The sequence below is a fragment of the Harpia harpyja genome, chromosome 12, assembly GCF_026419915.1.
Source record: "Harpia harpyja isolate bHarHar1 chromosome 12, bHarHar1 primary haplotype, whole genome shotgun sequence".
In the NCBI taxonomy this organism is placed as follows: domain Eukaryota; kingdom Metazoa; phylum Chordata; class Aves; order Accipitriformes; family Accipitridae; genus Harpia; species Harpia harpyja.
The window spans coordinates 34,039,756-34,066,402 of NC_068951.1; the positions used below are offsets into that span (position 1 = coordinate 34,039,756).

Here is a 26,647-nt window from a genome sequence, read left to right on the forward strand (position 1 = left end):
CAGCCATGCTGGCTTTCCAGGCAACAATCCATCAGACTAGCCTCACCCCACAGGACAGGAGACGGGGTCACTCGCAGCCCCTCTTATGGCCACAGCTTTCACACAGCTATAAGCAGCAGCCTAGGCCATCACCCTCTTCTGCTACACCCACTGCGGGTCCAGTTTCCCAGATGGCTGGAGACTTGCAACCCTCAGCACACCCCAGAAGCATGCATGGCCCTGCATTCAGCCTTTCCTTGGATCCAACACAGGGCAGCACTGCTGGCTCTCTACTGAGACAGCCAGAGTCAAGGCAACTAAGTGACACCAAACATCTCTTTGTCCTAGTTTAAGGGAAGCTTGCATCCCTCTCCCCAACAAATAGGGCTGGGTCCAAGGCACTGCTAACCAGGGAGTATGAAGAAGGGGCAAAGACAAAGCAAGCTTATCACTTTTTAAGCAAGATGTTACATCACTAACTCCTCTGCCCCTATAACTCCACAAACACAGCAAAGTTTGGTCACCACTGGCACTCGGGGTGCTTTGCTGCTTCATGTAGGTGGGCAGCTCAGGGGAAGATGCTTAATGGAGCTGGCGGAAGCAGGCCTGGGGCCTTACCACAGCCTAGAGAAATACCATCCCACCGATTTTTAGACAGAGCCAAAAAAGAGAGACTGAAAGAAACAAAGAGACCTAATAATTTATTGGCAGAGCTGAAAGGGGGCATTTGAAAAACCATAGGGCTGACTCTCAACTGGGAAGCTCCTCCCAGCTGCAGAGAGATTTATAATACTGGTATCCCTCAGCAAAAGGCTCTGACATTGAGGCAGAATCCCAGAGATCCTGCATGCCATGTAGAGAAAGAGAGGAAAGTGCTGCAAGATGCGGCCCCAAGGGCACGCTGCTAATTGAAAGGTTGGCCTCCCGCCCCACTGCTAAAAAAAAGTTTGTGTATGACAAAAATCAGCCTCTATTGTCACCGCTGCTGGAGGGCTTCAGATGGATCCTTCCTCCAAGGAGGAGTGCAAGAGAGTGGCCCATGAGTCCTTTCAGAGGTCGGAGGGCACTGGTGGAGACCTCTCAGTGCTTTCAACACGGAGAGAGGAGCTTAGTGCCAACTCTTGTTCTCACAATGTGATTTTTGTGTTTCGAAAGCTTGAATTATCCCTGGAAAACAGAGGGAAGAAAGAGGTTAAAGGTGTGCATTCCTTCAGATCACAGCACCCCCCCATTCCACCCACCATGGCTACCAGTGTTGCCATCCCACAATGTCACTCAAATCAATGCTCCTTAAACCTCCTAAGCAGGTCTGCTTTCTAACTAGAGACTTTTCACATAAGTCAACCTGCTGCTCCAGAACACTTGGAACATGGAAAGATCCTGGTTCATCCCCATTCATTGGGAAGAAAAAAGTGTCGTCTCCTGTGAGCAAAGCATATGATAGACTCTGGAAACCTCCCTGATAGATTCTGGTGTTTAAACAACTTACAAGATCTCTTCCTTTCCAAACATTTGTCCTCAGGGATTCTTCTTGGAGCACAAATATACCATCAGTCCAACCTCCTCTTGCCTCTGTCCTTCGTATTTAGGCTCCTTTTGTCATGCTGTCAACAAGTTTAGCTCTCTGGTCTCTCCTACCTTAAAAGAATATCTAATCTGAAAAGGATGTTTCCCTCAAGTTTAAATAGAAGAGTTTCTTCAGCAGCTTCTACTCACATGAGTACAGCTATGTGAGTCGCAGGGGCTACTGACAAAGAAAGGACTGCTGGTCTACAACCTTCATTTGTATAGTCTTGTGGCACATGGCAGCAATTGAAGATGGGGCAGGTTACAGAGATCTGTGTTAATGCTTACTGGTAGCCTGTGAGCAGCAGCAACAGGCAAAGCATATTTACACATTAATAGAAAGGTGGTGTGGTTTTTTTAAACTTAAATGGAAATAAATGAGATTGCAATTATTTTGAGAGGATAGGTTTGACAGCTCTTCCCATAACAGGGACAGGGCAGTAAGTTGCCCAAACCAAACACCTAGGGATGCCCCAGCACGTATCACACCAAATCAGCAGAGCTATGTTGAAGAGCAAAGGCAGCAGCCTCAGAAGCAAGGTGCTCTGCAGGACTGTAAAAACCTGCTTAAACCCTTGAGCTAGCATTGTGTGCTGTGAAGAGCTGCAAGGTAGCTGTAACATCACAGCACAGTGCATGCTGGAACACCTCCAGGAGGCGGGCTGGAGAGCTGGAGGAGCAGAAGGAAGTAAAAAACACTCTTTAGAGAGTTAAACAAGTTACTCTGCTATGACATGACAGCAAAAACTATGCTGGAGGCCATCTGCAGAAGACTGGGGTTCACCTTTGCACTTGTCAGCAAAGTAGGCTGTGCTGCCTTTCGGGAACATGATTCAGGATTCATTAACTGGATTCCAGTTAATCTGCAACAATGGTTTGGCTTTCTATCCCATACTGTACTTTCACCCGTGCCATCTACCTCAGGAGGACAGCACGCTTTGGTTAACTGTTTCTCAGACAGGTTTCTACATTTCCTCTCCTTTTGCCTTTATCGGGGTGCCCCAGACCCTCTGCTCATCACTACTCTCCCTGCTCAGCATAGGTAACCCAATACAGTTCATAGCTAAAACAACTCTATCACTGTTTTCCTATACGCTTGGCACATTTACTGCCTTCTGAGACTGGTATTTCATGAAGTGAGCTGGTTTCCTCTTCTAGAAGCTCACTTGAATGTCATCTAACAGTAAAAACACTACTAGGTGCCTGCATAACATTTTGTAACCATTGATCCTCACAAAAAGCCAAATCTGTGAGGAAAGATATTATTTTCACCCATGACTTCAGAGCAAGCTATGAGAACACTGCATGCCCAAAGCTGTGGAGGGAGGTTTTGGGATCCCCAGTGACCCCTCGGAGCTCAGCTGTATTGGAGCAGCTACATACCACCATGGGGTGGGAACTGGGAAATGTAACACTTCCTTCCAGTGGGTTCCTCTGCTCTGGCACTCGGCAATGCAGCGATCCCACTTGGCTACCACCAAACGCAACTCCCATCACCAGGTCTCCTGCTAGCCTTTTTTAAGGAAAGGACCTGCCATCAGGGAAACAGGCACTGGAGGGGAAAAACAATCTGAGCTATGAGGCTCACAACAGCCCTGAGCTCACCTCGGCTATTTTCTCTGCACATGGTCAGTTGCCACTACCAGTAGTAGCAGGTGGTTTCATCTCATTAGCCACAACATTATTATTCCTAAATACAGTAGCTACTGTGTGTCCTTCCTGAACAAGCTTTTACTGACAGACTAATTTATTCTGCTCCAGCCCACTGTCAAGAGCAAAGGCACATATGCCAAGCTCCAGGTGCCTCTCTCAGCATCCATCACACAGATGTGCTTAGCATTCATTTACCACTCCATATCTGCTTACAGTCAACCCTAGGCAACAGACCCAAGCTGAAGACATACCTCTCAGCCTCCTGGGACCAGGTCTGGGATATAAATGCCTTGCACAGAGGAAGGACACATTAGCAAAATAGCACACAGCATCACAACAGAAAATGCTGTGTGAATGGAGACCACAGTGAATGTCAGTGTCTTTGGTCAAAAAAAATTAAATTATTTTGACCTTTGGGAAAGAGCCAATAGCAGAATGGGCCCACCACCAGGCCTATAAGGCAAGAGAACATGCCAGCCCATGTTGGCAAGGGTTGGAAGCTGAGAGGTATGCCATGAAGTCACATAGGAAGAAAGATGAGGCCCTACCCTGGGTGTGACAGAGGGAGGGGGAGCGTTCGATCAGCGGCCACTGCTGTTCACCAGGCCATGAAACTCCTCCCAGGCCCTGGCAAGCCAGAGGAAAAAAAAAATGAAACAAAAAACAAAAAAAACAGCACTTCAGATCAAAGGCTTCTTAACTTTTAACGAGAGCAGAAACATTCAATGGCGTTTGAAAGGCACTTGTCTTCAGAGAGCAAGGCAATATTCTCTGATAGCCCTAGTGGATAGAAGCATCCTTAAAACCCAGCCAAACATCTGACAGCGCGAGGCAGCTTTAACGTTCTGCACAGACATGAAGCGTTCCCACTGGCTGCTGGTGATATAGCTACATTAATACCCAGAGACAGGTATGACCTTCCCAGTCACAAATGGAATATCCATTTCCTATTGCTAATAAAATAGCCGATGTTACGTCTTTCTGGAGGATTATCACATTCCTTGGCTGGTTAAACTCAGCCAGTTACTGGCCTCATGCTTCACCACATACCTGTGTATGTAGTAATTCCCCCAAAAGGGGCTTCTTTTAATGCCACACAGCTTAGTTATTACAAAATTCTTCGATCAGGCAGCAGAATCCAATTGTTATTAGAAAGTCTCATTTCCTATTGTAAACCTGCATTGTTAATGACAACCCAGTAAAAACATTACAGCTATTTGAAATGAAAATGTTTTCAGATAAGTTAGAAGGACAGGCCTAACGCTGCATTCCCTGGTGGAGAATGTTACTGACGGACAAAGCTAGCAGACTGAAAAATTGCTGTCTGTTTTACGAAGGCAGCATACTGAAAGCCCTCTCAGGGAAAAGATGCCGAGGTTAATGTGAGCAGGACTATTATCTTCTGGGATCAGAGACATCAAAGAATCTCATAGTTCTCCATGCCCAGCAAAACAGTGCTGGTGCCTACAGCACATGCCAAGCCATTTACTGAACCCAGAGAGTCCCATGGAGCTGGAGGGACCTTAAAGGGAACACAGGTCAGTCATAAAACCAGACCACGCTGCAGATTTTGTTGCTGGTACTTAGCAGCTACCTCACATCTTGTTTTCTGCATTGCCTGTATTAGTCAGCATCTGTGCCAAAACCAGACCACCAGCCTGGCTCTTACCTGAGTCTCACAGAGTCAAGCTCCCAATCAGCATTTGCAAAAGCAGCTCAGGTGTCATATGCTCTTTCACAGCAGAGTCATAGCCCAAACAAACACAGAGTATACTGGCAGAGTGCCCATCACATGCACTCTGCAAGACTGTACACCACATACAGGCAGTCTTGCTGGGAACCCAACAAAGAGGGCACAAGCAAGAAGCTTGTCACTGTGGTGTACAACTTGGAACTTGTGACACTGCCTTCCCAGACCAAAGGACAGCAAATCCCTCTTTTGAAAGCGCTGAAGGTGAAATCCTAAAGATCACTGACTTCAGCATCACCAGTACAGGCCTGGTGAGTGGCAAAACACTCCAGTTCTTCCCAGTTCAAAACTGCTTTGACAAAACTTCCAAGAAGCAACTAAACCTCCATAGGAACCCAAGGCACAGGCTCCTGTGAACTACCAAGGTGATGAGCTGGTCTAAGAGAGTCCTTATCTATGGCTGGCTAGGTTTTCTCCTCAGTCTCCCTCCATCCATGGTAGCGCAAAATCCTCCTGATCTTGACTAGGATGGACAAGGGAGTAACAGTCATCCATGGGAGTCCCAAAGCTACATGGTATGTCTAGCTGACCCTCAGACATGAGCGCCTGAAGGCAAAGGAAATGTGAGGGAGAAAGACAGAAAAGGGTGCTGCAGATGCAACAGGACAGCACACAGGACACAGCTGTGGTGCATTAGTACACCAGGTCAGATCTGCAATTCAGCCTGAAGTACAGCAGTAAGCTGCCTAGAGGAAAGAAACCCACAGGTGGCTCATTCTAAGCAAGGCAGCAGCACAGAAGCCCTAAATGGGAACTTTTCCCCCAAGTCTCCCCAGACACAGAACCCTTCAAGGCCACAAGGCCAAGAAATCTTCCAGAAAAAGGACAACTGCCCGTGTCACCCAGTCAGCACATGGTACTAGACACTGTGGGTACAACTGCCTCCCTCCAGAAGAAAGTTAGGGGGAAGAGAAGCTCTGGATGTGAAGCCCTCTTAGTTGCTGAATACAGATTGGAAAGCTATGCACATCTCCAGCCTTGTCAAAAAGTCTCTACCTTCCTGTCTTCCCTCCAACCTCCCATGCCTTGTATTACTACCACATTTCCATCACCCATAACCACATCTTCTCTCCTTCCTCTCCCACAGTTCTCCCCAAACTTGTAACTTTTGTTCTCTACAGAAGGGATACAAGGGCAGATTATTTGTCAACATAATCGATAATTTATTACCCCTTTCAAAGCAAGGAGTTCCCTGTTCCAACATCCCAATAACATCATGCACATAGTCCTTCAGCTGCCAAGTCCTTCTCAGACAGAGAGAAAAAGCTCCTCCAGCCAAGAATTTTTAAGCCAAGACCCTCATATATATTATAGTACTAATGACTCCAACTATCTGCTGACTTGACTGAAAAAATCCACCAGGATGTGTCTGCCCTAATGTACCTAAACTATGCTAGCGGAGCAAACTGCTCTCCATTTCGTACCGAACAAGGCTGCCAGTTAATTTTGTCTGGCAGAATCTTTACGACCTGTGACGTGCCAAAGGCACAGTGCCAGAGAGTCTAAGAGGTTATTTTTATGTATAGACATTTTTAGTACCTTATTGCTATACTGTCTGCGCAGCGATCAGATACTCACTGAATTGATCCCCAACACTTAGGTTATTCCCATTGAACAGATGGGAAATGGAAACATTAGCAGGCAAAATAAAGCCAGCCAGAGCTGTTCTTCCACACTCATTCCTGACCCACAACTGTTGAAACTTCCCATCCTCTCCCCCACTGTCCAGGGTCAGGACCCAGGCAGGGCTCCCTTTACCCCCATCAAATAAGCTGGGGGAAAAAAAATGCAAATAGGAGCCACTATCGGAGACTCCAGCAAAAAGAGGAAGAGCCACCACAGCTGCCTCAAGGGACTTTCCAAATGACCATTGTGCAAGCAGCACTAGCTGTTTCCTCTAACCACCCTCAATCTTTTAAGTCCTAGCAGTTCCCCTTCAGTATTTCCCCGTGCAGCCCTGCCTCCTTACCATCTCCTTCCCCAGCTAAAAAAGGAGACAGCCCATAGTGCATACTATCATCACAACAGTCCCCAAGGTCTGTCCCTTCTGCCAGCCTGCGTGCAATCTCCCAGCACACTGACCACTCACTACACTCTGCAGGTATTGTGTCTAGAGCAGCACAGCCTCCTTCTGGGTGCTCCCCATGTTCTATGAGAGTGTTTGGGATTTGTTCAAAGCCAGTCAAGAACTTCGGGACAGGCCTGAAAACTAACAGCTTTAAAAAAATCTAGGATATTCTTTCAGTCTGAAATAATTTTTTCACGTATCTGGCAGTATCTGTAGCAAAGGCAAATAGGGAAGCCATCATGACTTTGAAATGAACACATCTGCACCGACCTCCTTGAAAAGAAACATGAAATAAATGCATTATAGTCACTTCTTTGGTAAGAGACAGGCCACCAAGATAAGGAAGCCTTTTACAAAGTCACAGACACTTCTGAATAAAGCATACTACGGTGATTGAGAACAAATCAATGAATCCATCATTTCAAAGCCCAGGTCTATGGAAGTGCTCTTAGACTTGCAGCACCTGGAAATATTACTGGAATTGGAGAATGGAGTGATAAATGAATTAAGCCAGTATTGCAGAAACTCAGGAGAAGACGACAGATACCAGATCTGGAACATCACCACTCTCTTCTAGCTTTTATTCCTGCTCTCAGACTTGAAGGAATGAGGGTGAAACAACGCAGGTCTCTAGAACTGGCAAGACCCAAAGCAACCTGCCTTCCACTGACAGGTATCAGACAGTGTGTATGGGTCCCATTTGCAAACCATCTAACTTAAGACAAGGCTAACTCTGCCCACACCATTTAAGATACAGTCAAAGACAAAGAGTACACAACTAGGGCAGCAGCATCGAGGAGTTCTCCTAAGGTCTTGGAAATCAGCAAGCAAATGGAAACCAGCATTATAAAAATGTAACAGAGTTACAGAATTAGTTAACTCTGATGTAACAAGGGAGACTTCTCATAAGCACCCCACCACCAGCTTACCAGTCTCACAAACACTGATCTTCTTGCCCAACACCTGCCACCTCCATGGGGATTTCTCTTCCTCATTCCTCACTTTTTTTGTCATTCTTCACTTTTTTGTCCTGAGAACCTTGCCCCTGCAGTATTCTTACAGGGCATACCCTTAATCCCTCTGTAAGATATCTGCTTGTTTTCTAGCTAACATACAGTCTGAGGCTATTTCCTCCAACTGCCTGCAGTGAAATGAATCCAGTGCCAGCCCTATTAAGATCAACTATTCTTCTCGTTTACTCGAGCCGTCCCATTAGTTATCAGTGGTGACTTTGAAAGGAAAGGATAGTTTTATACCCTGCTCAGCTCTCACTGCAGCAGGCACTCAAAATAACTGAAGCTTTGTTTTCAGAAAAAGCAGCCTTGCTTTAGAGCTGACAGGACGATCCATAAAGTCACACAGCAACCAAAATATTTCCAGACCAGCCTGCTCAGTGGCAGCCTGCTGTATGGCCACAGGTCTCTCCTGGCCACAGGTCTCTCCTGGCATATGAAGCAAAGTTGTTGAATTTGCCCGGGATTCCTGGATAGTACTGCAGGTGAGAGCTCTCAGCACAGGAGATGGTCACTGACCACACAGTTATCGGTGCGGAAAAGAAAGGCTGATAACCCTAGGCAGGGCAAAGGTGTATGCAAGACAGCCAAGCAGCACTTAACGCTGCAATGTTCAAAAATCAAACTTTACAGTGATCACTTCCCCTCCACCCCTCTCCCAACTGCAGTTCACTCACTACAGATACCTGAGTATTTTCAGTGGCTTCACTGAGACATGACCAGGCTGTGGCCAGCAATATTCTGCTCTCAGAAAAAGCACAGTGCATCTCCTAAGGCAGCAAAAGTAAGAGGTCATTTTTTTTTTTCTTAATTCGAAACCACAGGGAGTGTCACTGTCCATAACCCACTGTCACTGCTGGACCATGCCACCTCCAAGGTTAACAACACTGATGAACAGAACCTATTAAGTGGTTCACTACATCCGAGTGCACCTCTCAGTCCACCCCCACGGGAACAAAGAGAAGCGATTTCTCTCCGGCTATTGAAACAATGTAGCCCACAAAATGTCACATATGTTCTTTTCAGGTGCTCAGCACTGTAACGTCTAAGGTACTATAAATCCCCTGGAATTAAGCAGGGTCCAAGAGATTGTTCTAGCTCTTCTAGCAAGATAGGAAATTAATACAGACTAGGCTGACCCTTCCACTGACTGGGATTTAGGCAGCTTGTCAATATCACAAGCAAGAGAAAGGACAAACACAGGAAAACTGCAATGAAAGATCTGCTTATCTAGCTAAATGTACAAGCCCCACCACTGAGAGCAGAAAGGACAGAATGCAGAATAGCTCCTTGGAATAGCTGTGAAGCAACAGATACTTTTCAAATGCAGCTTGGCAGCACCACTGCTTTCTGAAACAAAGGGGGCTGCAGCCTCACTGACAACTCATGAAAAATGGTGTCTAAAAATGAGTTAATATGAAATGCATCATCACAAAAGGAATATATAAAACGTGAAACACAGGGCTCAGGTTCCACAGTGAGGGGCATGCTAGCAATTTCTACAGAAGTGTTCATTTACAGTGTGTCAAAAGCTAATCCAGGTCAATTCGCTACCTAAAAGTCAAGGTTTTGAGAAACGCCTGTTCTTTTCTTGCTAAGCATGCTCCCTTCCCTGAAGCACAATCAATGCCAATCAAACCGTGCACATGAGCAGAGCTCTAGTGGAGAGATGCAGCCCATACAAATGAAAAATGCCACGAGCCCCCCTAGAAAGGCAGCCCTGACAAAGCCTACAGCACAGCTCTTCCATTAGAGCCTTTCATAAAACACAGCCAGAGTGTGAATATAGAGTGCTAGCTAGAAAGCCCTCCCGAGTCATAAATCACATGGTACATGCGCAGCATAAGTGGAGTTTATTCATGACGGACAGTATTTCAACAGGGCTTGATAGATGGGTGAGGAAAAGCAGCCAGACTTTATGGACGATAGAACTAGTTACACAAGAGATTCTTCATTAGTGAGAGAACCTTAATGATATGAAGCATAGCCAAGCAGAGTCAGACTGAAAGCTGGGGCTGTCCTGCTCTTCTCTGTCAACAAAGCAGGCACCATCACCTCTGCAGCTGCTGCCGCTTGCTGCCTGCTGGTACCAGGCGAGAAAGGCACAAGTTGGTCCACGCATCACTACACAGAAACTCCACTGACAAGCAGTTCTGCTCTAAATTTACACCAGTGCCATTAGAAGGAGATGTTGGACAGCACTGCAATCAGACTGCTGGAGCTCAAGCGAGGCAATGGAAAAAAAGAGCTCTCGTGATCCCCTACATGGCGGAAGGTTAATTGCTTAGATCTACCTCACCAGGACACCATCAAAACAACTCCTGACTATCCCTCCTACCCACAGAAGAATAAGTGGGAGACAAGCCAGTCCACCCCTATTTAAGAATTGCTCCCAGCTGTAATCTGAGCTACTAAACTCGATTCCCCAAACACCTGTTATTCTTGGACAAGCTCATTTTGCACCATACGTCAGCAGCACAAAATGAAACTTTGATGCTATGCAGGAAGAGGGCAGCCAGCATGGCATGTTACACTGTTGTAGGGAAATAAGACCACAATATTGGATGTACCATCACTCAAGGACTGACACTTGCGAGAGCAAGAACAGTTACAAACATTGCTATAGCAGCATCCTCTGTGCTAGGAAGTGCTGGTGACCACAGCTTATACGGAAAAGGTCACATCATTTCCATTCTAAACTTGCTACATGAACTACCACCACAGCTTAGGACAGTTGGCTCAGTACACAGCTTTCCCTACAGAGACTGAGAGAAGTCAAACACCTCCCTCCTCCCACCACAAAGCCGCACCACCACGGTCTGCAGTCTGCTACTGCTGAACAGGAGTAAAATAGCCTGTTATGTGTCCAGATGAGCACTTTGCTATCTCATAACATGGACAGAGAGTCGATAGTGCCCTCTCCTGGCAAAGAGTGCATGAGAAGTGTTACTGGCAAATTCAGGAATATGAGATTTCATCAAGAGAAGTGGGAACTTTCAGAAACCAAAGCTGCCTAGAAAAAATTTAGTTTAATACTAATAATTTCTCCTTCCCTTCTCTTTCCCACGCACACAGGAGGGAGGGCAACATGGAACACTAGATGCCTACAGGCAGTTTAAATGAGACCTTTGTACTATTGCTAGTGACCCACACTCAAACCTGGCCACAACTGGAAGCTAGCTGTCTGCTAAAAACAGGACTGATCTCACCAAACTGTTTGACAGCACACTGATGACAGGGTGATTGTGTGGAAAGGACAAGCTAGTATAATGAAAGGAAGTCATGAAAGGTACTTACACCCTGATTATGGGCTAGATTAGAAAGCTCGCTGCTCTATCAATGTCTTACTAATTTGTTTCACTTCTTTTTCCAGGTACACCTTTTCAAGTGTTAATTTAACCAATATGACCTAATCAGTGTATTGGTTTATAATATGCTTAAGAAAAAAAATAATTACATTATTGACCTCTAATACCTATATATACAATTTTTCGTCACTTTGTGGGAAATAAAAGTCACCCTGAATGGCCTGGTATGGTAAGCTATAATAGGTTTATTTAAATATACAGCTGTCCTCTCTGTGTACCATGATCTTCCAGTCTTGTTAAAGAGCCTCTGTCACCAGGGCCTGGAAGACTTAATATATGACGTTTATTATGATTAGAAATCATTTGTACAGCACTGTAAATTCACACAGCACTTTCCCAAGACCATTTATAAGTCTAATGGCCCTATAAATCCCCGTTAGCTTCCGCACTTTATTCCCCAGAATCTCTATTTATTCAAATGATCTCGGCCCCCCCACTGCAATCTTGTCTTTGAATACATCAAGCCACAGTCCCACACTGGGCTGCCCATCTCCCAAGTGGCAGGCCGGGTGGATTGCTAAAAAAGCCCTGGACTATACACTCCAAAAAAATAAGGTTTTACTATTAGAACCAAATGTCCCTAAAACCAGCACAATAATGACAGATATTCGGCTTTCAAAGCGCAATGGCAACAAATGCTGCTGTTTGTATTACTGTTCGCAGTGAACAGCCCTAACGCACATGAGCACTTCTTTCAATTCTTGTGATCTGCATTAAATTGCTCAAGCACGCATGCAACCAGCAGCAGGCCCTCCCCCTGCCACCACACGTACTTGATGCTATCGGTGTGTGTTTTATATTCCATGATGGTGTTGGGAGGTAGGTTGAGCACTCTTCGTAATGTATCGCGTATCCGGGCTGTTGTGGCCTGGTCGCTGGCTGTCTTGTTCCATATCGAGATAATATCCTCCTACAGAATAGCATGTGAGGGGTAAGCAGATGGTACTTTTTGTAGCCCTGCCAAATGGAAGTACATGCTAGTTCTCAGAAGCACTTACCTGGAATCGGACAGAGACGACTGCCCCACAGATTTCTTCCCCCACCATAAACTGTTCTCCCAACATTGCCAGAATGAGATTCTCCCAGCATCGTGATGCTAAGCCCTTTCGCAGACGGATAATCCATTTACCACCATTTTTGTTGGCATCATCCTACGAAGAGGGGCAAGAAATCGATTTGTTTTCTGCTAGCTATTTTTCTGCTTCCCACAAGACAGCAGAGCCACAGACAGGAGCAGATATTGATTGGGTGGGGCAAGGGACAGAATGGAGGTATTTTTAAGCAAAAGCATTTTGCTTCTCCCCCATACAAGCAGAGACAGAGGTATACCACTTTGAATACAAAGTATTTGAAACAATGACTCTCAGCGTTCCAGACGAAGGTCTATGCACTGAAGACTTGAGCTCTAGTGTTCTGATCCCACTAGCAATCACTAACAGCAGCCTACCAATCTGCACACAGAACCAGAGGCAGGGACCCTAAAACTATTCCTAAACCTGAGACTGATTCCCCCTTTGTTTAATCCCCTGTATATGCAGTTCTGCTTGTAAAACAGGAAAAAGCCCTCATCACAGACCATGGAAGGCAGTGAAAGAGTTTGCAAAGTGATATTTAAAAGCAAGCAAGAAGTTGATAAACATTTTCCTTCCACATTTCCAGGAATGGGCTCACAAGTTGTGTTAACACAGAAAGGGCCAGTCCGGTCTCTGGGAACCACTCACATTATCACACATCATACAGCTGAATGTTTGTTCCAGCCCGCAGTGACCCAGGGAAATAACCAAAAATGAGGGGAGAGAGTAAAGAAAAAATTTATGCTAAGCACCCAGTCTGTCACCTCAGTATTGTGATTCCGTATGTTGCACCTGAAAAAGAGCTGAAAACTGCTACAGACTCCCCTTCACAGAACGCAAACCTATGTCAAACAGCAGCTCCTCCTCTGTGCAGAACACTGTGGCATTCTCTTATACAATAACACTGGGAAATCTTACAAGGTCAGAGGGGAACAAATTCCATCCAAAGCCGAACAGAGAGCGCTATGAACAAGTCAAAGAGATGGCAGTTAGGAAGGGAAAGGGAGGACAGGTCTAGGACAGAAACAGAGAACAACAAATGATAACTCAGGAGACCGCACAACACAGGACATCCCTGGCCAAATCACCAGCAATGCCCTCTGCCAAGCTGGGACACACCTTGAAGATGCTAGGCAAGGCAGCCCTTCTTAATGAAACAAAGAACTTTATTTTAGCCTTAAAGCTTGTCTAGGGGTCAGATAAAACTAAACATTCGTGTGCTCTCAGAGACAGCAAGTGCTAACAAAGCAATCCTGAGCAAACGTGGAAGTGCCAGCACAACAGCTGCATTCACCAGACTCCTAGTTTTCGGGTATGTGCTAAAGCCTGTACTGAAAGGGGAAGGCATCAGCCAGACAAACCTCAAAGAGTGACAGCAGCCACATGCACAGTGAAGAATCCAAATCAACACAAGTTCTAGGAATGTGGCATACTCCCACAAGATGCAAACTACTTTCCGATTAAGTGTCCTTGTTTTCCAACTTGTGAACATCACACTCTAAGAATTAAGCCATCTAGGCTTCAGCCTTTAAGCAGGGAGTTGGGTTTAATTCCTCAAACTTTCCACAATGACTAACGGGAATCAGAAGAGAAAATGATATTGCTCAAAATATTTCAAAGGTGGTTTAAGCAGGTTCAAGGCTAGAAAGAGAGCAGTGATTGGGAGGCAGATGCTGTATTGTGTGTTTTATGGTTATTGTTAGTTTTCTTTCAGGTTAAACAAGCTTCGGTTCAGTCAAGCATTTGATTTCCCCTTACCAGAATAATAATGATCTGCAGCCCAGTAAATCACCAGGGAACATTATGCTTAGTGCTCCTGACTTTACCCAGAAAAGGCACAGATGGATCCAGAAAAAGATCAGAGCTACATACATGCATATATGTGCCTACAAGAATGACAGTAAGTAAGGAATAGTTTGGAAGAGAAAGGAGCATAAACAAAGCTCTACAAAGCAAGCATCAAAGGGAAGGCCAGCAGCAAGATTCCAGGTCCTCTTCTATAAATACAAGAAGGGAGTGGGGCCAGAAGTAAAAAAAACCCAAAGAATCTCTCCACCCCCATCTTAAAATGGCTACAGGGAAATGCTTTATAGAAATTCTGGTATCATTATCTTGTGGACTCTCTGGCTGACACATTATCAGAGCACCTAGCTCACTAGGAGTCTGAAGAGGGTTAAACGTTTTATATAAATTGTATTTGCAGTAACTGGCTATAAAATATCTTGCTTAAAATAATTGCCAACTAGGGTCACATATAAATTTCTCAGGACCAAGCAGCATAATTAGGTACTTCAGAGCAACACATAAAATCCTCATATTGCGAATGGTGTTGGTCACTGCTGGAAGCAGGCCAGGAACTGGAAGAATGATTTGCTGGGCAAAGATTTTTTTTTCTTTTTTAACAGATTTGGGTATGAATGAACAGAAGCAAACTAAGTGCCACGGAACAGAAAAAAAAAGCAAATGAAGGGCTAAGTCTTCTTTCCATCTCCAGCTCTACGTACAGCTGTAGGCTTTTAACCATATCCACCTCTTCCTTTCTTGTCTGAAAAAGGAGGGTTTGTTTCTTATAGGCTTTGTTGAATTCCTCTTACAGAGGTCCAGCCCTCCTAGAGGAAAGCCCCACACTGCTGTCACTGGACAAAGCTATAATAAGGGGCAAGTGTCTATATTAGGAGGCACAGAGCTTAACTGGGGTCTCCCCTTCATTGGGCTCCAGGCAACAGTGCCCAGATATCCTCCAGACCCACAGGCAAAGGCAGTTCTGCAACCTTTGGGGGAGTGCAGCTAGCAACTCCCTGCATCTTCCCTCTCCTCTGCCAGCAGGCCACAGTACTGCTAGGTTACATGGGACAGAGTTCTGAGGACAAGTTTACAGGAAACCCAGAAGAAAGGACTGCACCCAAAAGCCTGGAGTGCCATTTAATGACAAGAGTCCCTTCACTGTAGAAGGTTCCCTCCAGATCCAGAATACTCTGGGAAAATATCAAGGCAGAAATGAGAGCTCAAACTCACCTCCCACATGGGTTTGATCCCCTCTTTGAAAAGATGGAAGTCACTATGGCCTGTCAGGTCCCCAGGACGTACCATGTGACTGTAAAACCGCCAGAACTGCTCCACCTGCAATGACACAAACCACACAATGAGGCTGCTCAAACTGTTCACAGCCCAGATTCCTACAGAAATAGGCTTCCCTTTCTACACCAACTGGCCAGAGCCACCTTTTCCTCTTCTGTTCTACCTTCTTGTCACAAGGGTCTTGATTAGGATACCCAGAAGGCAGTGGTAGGATCAGAGCTTGGGTGCTTCTTTCTGACTGGCTCTATTACCAGAAGACCACTTGAAATATTCAAGAGGTGCCTCCAAAGTCACTCCGTGTTTGTCTGAAGAAGGCTGTGCTAAGATAACTGCTTCTCTGGAGAACAGTTCCAAACATATTTTGTAAATCCTACTGCCCAAACTTTCATCAGTGGATATGTGTCAAGTGCATCAGCTACAGCCAAACCCCTCTACACATTAGCCCTGCATTAACCACTGCTCTCTGCAACTGTGGAGATTGCAGGTGCCTCCAAATGAGACATTTTTTGTATTTAACTTTATTGTGTCCAGGTGTTAAGACAACAGACAGATTCTGGTGTTGGTTTAAGATCTTAAGGCACCATTCAGAGCTTTTATTTAAATAACTCATATTTGCTTTTACAATCTGCCATGGTGCACTTGGACCACTTCACTCTGACCAGTTCTGATTCTGGCACCCCTGGGTCTACTTCAAACAATCTGGCCAGAAGGCAAGGGAATTACCTTTTCCAGTTCTTAAAAACAACATATTTATCCTTTGAGGTTCTCTGGATAAGAAAGGATTTCAGAGAGGCTGGATCTTTAGAACAAAACAAGGCACTGGAAGAGATTATACTAATTTCCATATTTTAAGAGGACTCTACTCAGTAAGACAATAGCTATTAAGCAGATCAGCAGTGAGGCTGGAGGGGACAGACACTATCCCAAGTACTTTATCAGAGACCTTAGTGACTTGGTCAGCACTTGGAATTCTGCTCCAATCTCTGACCTCTGCCGTCCAAGCAGGAATTTGCTTTTATAGCCAATAAAATTATGAACCAAGACTGAGGTGGGGTCAGAAGCAATCTATTTTTGTCAAACACATCCAAATGCAGAGTGGAAATTACATTCTTACACCGAGTGAATATGCCCTCTAGTGGTTAGCATTTAAAAGCTTTTAGAGCTCTCTACTGAAAAGCAAAGAATAAATCTGAACCCAGATTTAGGTGTAGACAATTCTTCTCTGAAGCTTGTTCCTCCTCCTTGAACAGAATTTGGAACCAAACACATTATCATATCTGCTGGCCAGTCTCTCTCCATCCTAACTGAACTCTAGCACTTCCAACCTACAACAGCTCCCATAAATTCTTTGCAGCAAAGAGCAGACAACAGGATGTGCGAAGTTTTTCCTCTAAGGAGCTAAAAATCAATGTTAAGTCTACACTGATTTAACAGACTGAAAAGTTATTACCAGATCATCAAGCGGTAGCCGTGTTTTTCATTCACTGAACTAAAAGTACTTGCTCACACAGGGGAACAGGAGCAGTAACTACCCATGATGACAGGCTTAGAGGTATTCTTCCTATTCTTACCTTGTGTGGATGTAATAACACAACCCAGCTGCTTGGACAGGAATATTTTTGCAGCCTCCAGAAGCGATAAAGGGATATTTTTAAAAATTCTCACATTACAAAAGATAGAAATTTACTGGTGGGCAAAATTAACATTTGCAAGGGACCCTGGAAAATCTGGACGAATACTAGATTTAAAAAAAAAAAAAAAAAAACCAAACAAACAAAAAAAACCAAAAACCAAAAACAACAAAACAAAGCAGCCAACAGACTTCCTAGCCTTGAGAATGGTATTGTATGCGTTGCCTCTACAATGGAGACGTGTTTTGCTTGTGTATCTTGGGATCTTAATGACGGTTTTACGCTGCCAGTACCACGCAACAACCCAACACTGCCTTTCCAGGACACGCTCAATTTATTCCAGGAATAAACAACCACAAAGAGTGGAAGGGGAAAGGGAGAGCAGTTTGCCTTTTAATGAACTTCACTGCAACACCAAACTGCACCTCAGTCATCACTTCCAGAGAGACAATGGGCCACCAGCTGCTTGTATATACAGCACACCAGATGCTTGTTCCAAACACAGTCTTTGTGGTGGAAATACGGGCAGGGGGGAAGTGCAGGGGGCAGACTGTACAGTCTTTGCTTCACACCTACATTGCATCCAGAAAAGCTGTTCCTTTCTTCTCTTGCTTACCTGTCAAGTTCTGCTCCAGCTAGCAGATTTAAGCTACATGGGAGTTCTTTTCATTTTCTATTATTAACTCAGCTATCACCTTTACTGCAGGCACAGATGTCTAGCACAGGGCAGAGGAGAACTGCTTAAGACATGTCACCTGCTGTAGGTAATTCAAGAACTCATATGTAAGTCATGGCAAATCACTCACTCTCCTCTGTTCCTGACAACAAGAGCACAGCCTGCATGTCCATGCACCTAGCACACGGGGAGTAAGCCAGTCACAATGACCACACCATGCCCAAGTGACACAAGGACAACAGGGATATACTCACGGAGGCAAAGGTGCCAATCTGTTTGATGTTCTGTTCATAACTCTGTGAGCTGGTAGGCCTCCCGGGTGTTCGTCTGGAGTACCAGAAGGTGTAATTATACTGCAAGGGGTGCTCAGCTGGCCCTGGGACAACAGCCTGCAGAACAGAAAAGCTTGCTTACCCCTTATATGCTCCTCTAAAAGGAGAATGGGAAAAATTACATTCACAGCATCAGAAGTCCACATGTTCCTGCCCTCGCAGACTATAAAACAAACAGACGATCCTCATTTTTACAGAAAAATACTATCTCTGTGTATTGTCTGAAACGGACCATTAGGCTAACAGCAGCTGACTATTTCAAAGGATATTAGAAATTTGCAGTGCAGGGATGGCTAAGGAAATAGTAACTCAAGTTCAGAAGAGCATCACAAAAAAAGCAACCCTTGTAATTATTAGAAGCAGTATTACTAAATTTTCCTTTAGTCCTTAACTGTGCCTGTCTCAAATGAAAAAAGACAAACTAAAAAGGGCAATGCAAGAGTTTTAACTTTTTCCAATTACAAAAAAAAAAAAAGATATTCTCCTTCTCTGGGAAGAACAAAACTCATTTATACTAAACCATGATTCAAAAGCAATTATAACTCTTTGGTGACACCAACTCCCTTAAGCAACCAACACCCTAACACTCTGGGAGGATTAGTCTTAGAACTCGTTATGTCAGCTTTGGCAGAACCCATCACTAGCAGTGGGCAGTGATCATTTTTCAATTTCCAAAACACCCATTTCTGATTAAAAACACTTCTAATGAGCATAAAAGAGGCTAACGAGAACTCATTACCCAAAAGTCAAAATTGACAGGAAAAAAACAAACCAAAAAGCCCTTAACTTGTATCATTTGACATTGTTACAGGAGTTACTAGGGTTTAAATCTCTACCCTCCTCTTGTCTATGTTAAGTTTATAAGGATTACATTACTTTAGACAGAATAATTTTCCTAAGCACAAGATTAAAAAAAATGAAAACAGGATGGATATAAGCCGCCTTAACTAGGCTACACTACACATACAGAGACCCATCTTAAGAGTTATTTCAACAGTGGCACAAACACAGCCTGGTAAACCAAATGCAAGCCACCACTCCCTCATCAATCGCTCCTTCCTCCACACCCTCCTCCAAAAAAATTTTGGGGGAAAATAAAGCTTTATTTCTCATATTTATTCAAAAGCCTGGCAGATCACTAGCTGCATTTGTGAAGGGAGTATTCAACCCTCAGATTACATACCTCCAAAAGGTACATCAAATTATTCAAATGCTAACATAGCCCCTCTGTCTTCATTACAAAAGTAACAGCACATTGAGTGACCACAGCCCACCAAGACATATGTTGCTTATCCCTGAACCGAGGACTGACTCTCTAGCACTCCCACATCATGCCTTAGCGATGGAATGCAGATGCCAGCACCATACCTTCCTCTTGGTAGTACTCTGTGGTTTCTCTCGATCATTCTTTTCCTTCTCACTGTCTTTCTGTGTGTTATTCTCCTCATTCTGGTCATGGTCTCCACTATCATCATCTTTCAATCTGATAAAGAGAAGGATCAAAGAAAGCAAGTCTTACATTGCACAGCTGAGAAGGTTCATACCAAACCCCAGTAGTCTCTGCTTCTAAGCTCCTCCGTGGTACAAGGGCCATCAGCATTTGAAAATCTACACTTGACAACCCACACAGCAAAAACTACTACTACTTTGCAGGCCCAGAGCCCATCACAGGCATCTTAGGCACACACTTTTAAGCAGAAGTGAGCAACAAAACGCCTTTTTAGAAGAAACTGAACCAGTTTGTACTAGATACTGATCTGCCGCTGAACACCTCACCTATCTGTTAGGGTCCCTAACTACTCAGTTGGTGAACACGAAGACCTGTCACTGTAACTTTGCTGACTCTCTCCCACCCAGCTCCCCATGCCCCTAAGCATAGCAGAGACAGCCCCTCAGGCGAGCAGACACCACGCCAGCGCCCCGCACCCCACAGGTCTCTCCGCCCGCCCCATTCCCTGCGAAGGGCCAGAAAAGATGAGCGAGAAGCGGGGCCATGAGGCGGCCCACGACTCCCCGGCCGGCCGGCCCGCCCCACGGCGGTGCACGGTGAGGGATGCCCCGCCACGAGCACAGGGTTGTGCCGCCGGACCACCGCCCCCACCCCTCGGGCCCGCACCCCCCTCAGGACCAGGCAGCAGCACCCGAGCGGGGCCGGGCCGGGCTCGGGGGGGAGGAACGGGGCTGTGCGCGGCCCCGTGACTCATCGCCTCTCGCCCGACCGGCGCCGAGGCAGCGGCGGCGGCGGAGGGGAGCCGCCGGCAGGGAGCGGGGCCGCGCAGCCCCCCGCAGCGGCGGGAGGGGGGTCGGGGAGGGCCGCGCCGCCGACTCACGCGTCGAATTTGTTGTTCATCGTCGCTCGCTGCCGCCACCTCCGTCCACCTCAGCGACTTCCGCTCCGCCGAGTCCGCTCTCCAAAGCCTTCCGCCGCTTCCGGCGGCGCGGCCAGAGCCACCCCGCGCTTCCCCTCCGGCGCCATAAGCACGGCGCACGACGAAAGGAACGGAGGGAAGGGGAAAAAGAACGCCCCCGGTTGCCATTTGAGTGAGGACGCTGTCGGGACCACCACTGCGGGGTAGCCGCCATCTTGAGCGTGGCGTGCGGACAGAGCCACCACGTTGGGTGTGGCGTGAGGCGGGAAACCGCCGTGAGGTGAGGTGAGGTGAGGCGAGGCGTGGGGTCGAGCTGTCACCTTGCACGACGTGTGTGTGACACAGAGAGGGACAGCGGGTTCGAGCTCCTCGTAATTTTATTCATAGCGTTCATTTGTCTCTGGTAGATACAGTTTTAGGAGTCAGTCAGTCACTCTTTAAAGGGTCTGCCCAACTTACCTGCTGTGGTGACAGGCAAGCCCCAGCCCCGCCGCCGGCCCCATCCTTTCCTTTCCCTTCGGCGTATAGTGAGGGATGGCACAGGTCCTGTACAGGTGGGGCTGGGGGATGACCCCCACACAGGCCAGTCATCAGCATCCTTCACTCCATTCTGTGAACGGACCTGTCAAGATCTACAACTCATTGCCATGGCTGCTGATGCTATTTCTCTAGCATGCCCTACCTGAGGCAGGGATAGGGTCCAGGGAAGGGGAGAGGAGAGGAAAAAACACCATACCAGTGAAAAGCCCGCACGGCCTGCAGTATTAGTAGATGATAACAGACATTTTACAGAGGGCAGGGGAGATAGTCCCTCCTCCAGCATCTCTTCACACTTCATGAAACAATGCCCAGGTTACCCCATGAGCACAGAATCTTCCCGTAGTATTTTGCAAACCTCTGATCAATAATTTCTGCTATCTGGCAGAATTAGTAAATGGATTTCTGACTAATGTAGTTTCTGTTTCTCCACCAACTTGAGATGTGGAGAGAGTCAGAGAAAATCCATAGCCTGTACATCAGGAATATGAAAAAAAGGGTATTCAACACATGTAAGGTACTACATATTCACTGTTACTACAGTGTCTGAGTGTATTTAACCTTGCAAAGCACAGTAATGCAATGCTGTTATTCCTATTTTACTATTTGGAAGCAAAGGCCGGATGTTTCAGCAACATCCCTGAAATCATAGAAGTATGGCAGAACAGGGAAAAGAACTCTCCCAAGTCCTACGCTAAAAATCCTTACCACTGGAACTCCCATCCTGTTGTTTTATGGGCTCAAACCTGTGTTCATAATCTTAGAAGACATAGAAAATTATTTAGAAACAAATACCAGCAGAAATGGTTTAAAACCCCATACATTTCCTAGCTGGTTGCCGTTACACATAAATGGGAACTTTGTGCTCTGAAGACCAGCAGTTTACAAAAATATTTCAGAAAGGATGCGTTATACAAATTGCTATGGAGACCTGTTCATAGATAAACCTAATGTGCTGCTGCTTTTGTTGGCCTCTTAGTCTCCACTGATATCAATATTAGTATAAGAATTCTAATACCTTCCAGGAGCCAGTTCTTAATTAGCAAACAGGTTTGCATCCCCTGCCTTCTGAAGGAGCTTTAATCAGCCCTTGTTTTCCCACAGGACAATCTACCTTACTATCACAGCTGCATTTCATTTCATTGAGAATTTCAGACACCAGCTAGTCTTAACTTCTTTTTCTCAAGAAAATTAATTTGCAGCAAGTCTCCAAAATCACTACCTCCACTTTTTTGCTACCTAGACCTTATTATGGAAATGAATAAAGATACTTGTGGCAGGAGATGACATGTTAAGAAAGTCTTGCCCTGTGAAACAGTCACTGTAGGACAGCTGTATGCAATACTGAGGATTGCTCTTACCTGCAGAAAACAGCATAAAGGCTTCTTTGTTCACAAAGTTTCCATCCGTGTCCGCGAAATAACCAGGGTTAAATTGTCAAGGACTCTCCCACTGCTCTTGATCATACAAGACAGAAAATATGTTGGGGAAAATTAAGGTATCCTACTGAAAGACAAAATGAACACACAAGGATCTTTTTCACAGTGTCAAAAACTAATGACTTAAATTGCCAAGATACCAATTGTTCTCTTGAAATTGCCTGGTGCAAGTGCCAACTAATTATTATGAGGTGAGAAACAGGGTCATGCTGTGCTATCTCCTACAGAATAGCTTATTTAGAAATTGTTAGGCACTCTTGAAGATTGATTTTGGAGCACCAGAGGATGCAGTAATTACAGTAATCAGAAACTTTGGAAAAAAACCCCAAACACCACTGAACTGAAGGCTTCACACTGATCAAGCCCCCTGACTTTGATCTTGATTTTCTGAAAGATATCTTCCCCCAAAGCTACATAGGTCTTATCCATTGGGAAGACCACCTACATGAAGTTGGATATGGATTTAAAGTATTCTGCTGCTGTAATAAGTTGCATATACAGACTGTTTTTCTAGAATTTCTGTGGGTTTTATATTTAGCTTGTACCAGTTTAAAAGAAGCCTCGGGTCATTATACTGGTGCCTTTATACTGATCTAACTCTTGAAATCCTGTATAGAAAAAGTAATATCTGTGTGAAAGGAGAGGGAAACTGAGTACAGGTTTATTCATATTATAGGATGTAGATAATGTCCAGCATCCTATTCACAGTGAAGAGTTCCTCACGAGTTGTTCAAACTCACCTTCGGGTAGTTTTGCAGCCTGGGACAAAATATAAACACAACGTGTGGTGTTTAAATCAGTGAGAGAGATCTATTGCCTGGCTTTGCTTTGTCTAAGGATTGTCCCCAAAGCTTAGTGGCATTAATATACATTAGTGATAGTGAAGCTTTGCAGTGTGCTATCCTGGGTGCACATAAACCCTATTGCACTTATGCTGCTATAACACATAATCTCACATAGAACTGCATTTGCATATGGCAGGATCGTTCAGTCCTTTTATTCAGTTCCACAGGATAGACCAATGACGGCATCCAACTCTTCTTGGACTCATTCTGCAGAATAAAAGGACTAATAATGAGTATTCAAGAAGGCCATTGATGTGTAGACTCTGCAGAAATTTAAAATTCCCAAGACACCCTACACTACAGGATTAGGGCAGCTGAGTCAACTGCATTTTGCCTATTACCCTGCCATGAGCAAGGACAGCCACACATATAAGTGCTGATACACACATTTCTTACCTTGTACTTCCAGATATACCATCATGGAGAGCTCACCATAAAGTGATAGTGGCAGTGTCTGAGCCTGCTATGATGAGATATGTGATCGCTTGCACCATGTTGGTCTCTCTGAATGCGGAGAGTGGGTCATTCTTTGCCTGCAGATATGAGACAGATAATGAGATTTAAGATTGCTTTAATAGCATAGCAAATTTCCAGCAACAGAGCTTTTTTTCATCACAGAGCCCATACTGAGTTGATGAAGCTGGTAAGACAGCAGCCATGTAGCTCTGTTAAAAAAAAAGTCTTGCTGACTGAGGAAGACAGCATACAATAAGCATTCTTTCAGTCTAGAGTGGAGCATTACTCTCTCTGTGGTGACTGCCAAGGAACATCCTCAGTAGCTCCACAAAGTATTTTGCTTTTGAGGTTGAATTCAAAGAAAGAAATAGCTCAACAGCCTCTCAGGAGAAAAAGGAGGAGAAGGAAGTAGCAGTGCATCTGGAAATAACTACAAGCATTTTAAATATGTTGCAGCTGCACAAGAGACAATTACTTGTTACCTTTAACATCTGAGCTAGGCATGCATCAATGAAGTTCTGTGGCTCTGCAGGCACCCAGCTCTTCTGATGGTTCCTGATCTCATCTTTAATAAGTGGTCATAGATCCTGCAAGTGTTAGTGCCACCAGCATTCTCATTAACATAGTGCTTCAGTGCCTCAGCAGGGATGGGAAAGTGTTGTAGAGCGGCACCTGGAAATAAAAGCACAAGGAACACCATGACGTCTTGGCTTCATAATGCATTTAAAGCCTGCATGCTCACAGCTGAACCACACCTAACCATGGCTATGATTCAGATGTATTACTTGTCTGACTATAGGAAATGAATGACCACTTAATTTATTTAAAAATTATCTTGGAGACAAGTGTGTGAAGGATGACCATTACCATACAGTTAACTTTCCAGATTGCCTGCTCTCCACTAGTAACTTTCAGATTTGGGGGATTTAAATGCCCTTGAGTACAGTTTTTCTTACATTTTCTAAGTGAAATCTTTCCCAAATGACCTGTTTCCTCCTAAATCTTAAGTCAACACTTGGCTGTAGTTCTCAAAGCCACAACCATGTTAGCTTGTCCTGTTTTTTCTGGATGGTTCTTGCAACCCAATCTAATGCAGGAAATCAGGGCTATTACAAAACCCTTCAAGACACAAGCTAAGAGGAAAAACCTGATTCTGGCCCCAGGGCAAACTTGATGCTGAACAATATCAATGTAAAGTCAGATCAATCTCTCTGAAGAGAGCTATTACAGGAGATTCAATGGGCCCGTAGGCAAAGCAAGCCAGGAATGGTTGCAGTGGGATCATTGTTGAGAAAGAAGGGGACAGAAGTCAGTGCTGGTTTTAGCAGAGTTCAGTGTTTATTTAAGAGCTCTTCTTCCTCTCTGTGCGTTGGCAAAGAATGACCATTTCATGCCGCGGGTCACTGAGGAATGCTGTCAGGCTTTGATACAGTTACAGGGAATGGGTCAGTCCTTGCTTACCTGAGGCCAGGAGGTGCTGTGGAATTCTGCCATGGCCTGGGAGCCTCTGAGCAGCCTCTGGCACATGGCAGCCTCCGTAGAGAAGCAATGTCCAAAAAACACATCAGCAATCATGTTGTTGATGGAAAAAGGGAGTGGGACAGAGTTCCATGCCTACAAACAGAGAAAGCTGCATCATTAACTTCTTTTATAGGCTATGACCCTTTGTTACACTGAGCTCCCATCCAGCCTGCTCTTGATTTGCATGGGATTACACAAATAGCTGAGCCTGCAGAAATCAAGATGCAGGAGACTAACTGGGAGATTGTTCTTCAGGCACCTTTATAATGAGTGAGGGAAAGATTCCATCCTATAGAAAAGTGCATAATCAGCACAATTTAGGAGTCTCTCATCTGTCACTTTCTCCCATAAAGGGTTAGCATGAAAGCAATGAGTCAGGCATGATGTTCCAGCCAAGTGCAAAATGAATTGTGAAAGCATCAGCTGTGTAAGCCTCCCATTGAACCTACTGCAGAAATTGCAACTTCCAGTAGAAAAAGCAGGGTTGGAAATAGGGAGAATGAGCCCGTGTCATGACTACATACAGATCTGTATTTCACCTCTTTCTCTGGCAAAGACCTCAATCAGGCAGCAAGCTTCCTCCTGAATCCAGGCTTCCAGGCTTTTCTTCCCAGTCCCAGGTTCCTCAGAGTCATAAGGCTGAACCGTCTTTGCCGCTTCCAGGTATGCCCATTGGCAAAGTTGATGCCTGCAAAAAATGGAGAAGGACTGGGGAGAAGTATGGGACTGGTGTCTCCATAAGCAGGACTAGTGAAATCGTAGTGGTTCCAAAAATTACCACCATGAGTTTGGAAGGATCCCTGGCAGTATTTATATGGGGAATCAGAGGTGTTTATGCCATTTTTTTCCCATCTACTTGATCCTTTTTGTGGGAAATAAGTTCCATACCTGTCTTTCCTTTTCTGCTCCTTTACCTAGAACCGTGCACTCAACACATGCTGGGTCCTGCTGGCTGACGTTTTTACAATTTTACACCTTTTACTACAAAGACTTACTGAGATAGATAGCTTGGTAACACTCTCAGTAACTAAGAATTGCCCAGGCTATGCAAGTATATAAATGGGAAACACATTAGTTTTGTGTGCTGAATGTATATTGGGGGCCCAGTGTTTGAGAAGGACATGCAGCAGTGGTTCTAGAGCATTCAACTTGCTGCCAAGAGCAGCTCATCTTGAAAAGAGGCCTTAAGAGTAGATGCAGTCATTGTACCAAACCCCATTCTCTGAACAGCTTGTTCTGCTAAAAATATTTCAGTACACATAACAACAGAAAGTACCGTAGGGGCCTCCCACG

General features: G+C 45.1%; 1 protein-coding gene and 1 long non-coding RNA gene across 3 annotated transcripts; both read right to left on the reverse strand.

Moving 5' to 3' along the window:
- Window positions 1–659: 659 nt before the first annotated feature.
- EIF4E2 (eukaryotic translation initiation factor 4E family member 2) lies at window positions 660–20,742 on the reverse strand. 2 transcript variants are annotated; one of them, XM_052803306.1, is made up of 8 exons: window positions 20,518–20,742; window positions 19,556–19,670; window positions 18,110–18,244; window positions 15,486–15,590; window positions 12,396–12,548; window positions 12,171–12,307; window positions 3,747–3,825; window positions 660–1,146 (listed from the first exon to the last, which is right to left on the reverse strand). In XM_052803306.1, the coding sequence occupies exons 1-7, from the start codon at window positions 20,535–20,537 to the stop codon at window positions 3,780–3,782; spliced, it is 711 nt and encodes a 236-aa protein (XP_052659266.1). In that variant the 5' UTR covers window positions 20,538–20,742; the 3' UTR covers window positions 660–1,146; window positions 3,747–3,779. The 2 variants fall into 2 exon arrangements, with proteins under 2 accessions (XP_052659266.1, XP_052659267.1); XM_052803307.1 differs by lacking the exon at window positions 3,747–3,825.
- A 3,037-nt stretch (window positions 20,743–23,779) lies between these two features.
- On the reverse strand, window positions 23,780–25,436 carry LOC128148906 (uncharacterized). Its single transcript, XR_008237452.1, has 3 exons — window positions 25,295–25,436; window positions 24,316–24,505; window positions 23,780–23,910 (listed from the first exon to the last, which is right to left on the reverse strand). It is a non-coding gene; the product is annotated as an uncharacterized LOC128148906 (long non-coding RNA).
- Between the last annotated feature and the right edge of the window lie 1,211 nt (window positions 25,437–26,647).

Coding starts and splice junctions, on each gene's coding strand:
- EIF4E2 (XM_052803306.1), bottom strand. CDS start 20,537: ATGAACAACAAATTCGACGC. Junction 19,671..20,517: donor ATGAACAACAAATTCGACGC/GTGAGTCGGCGG, acceptor TCTCTTTATCAG/ATTGAAAGATGATGATAGTG. Junction 3,826..12,170: donor ACACACACCGATAGCATCAA/GTACGTGTGGTG, acceptor CTGGCTTGCCAG/GGCCTGGGAGGAGTTTCATG.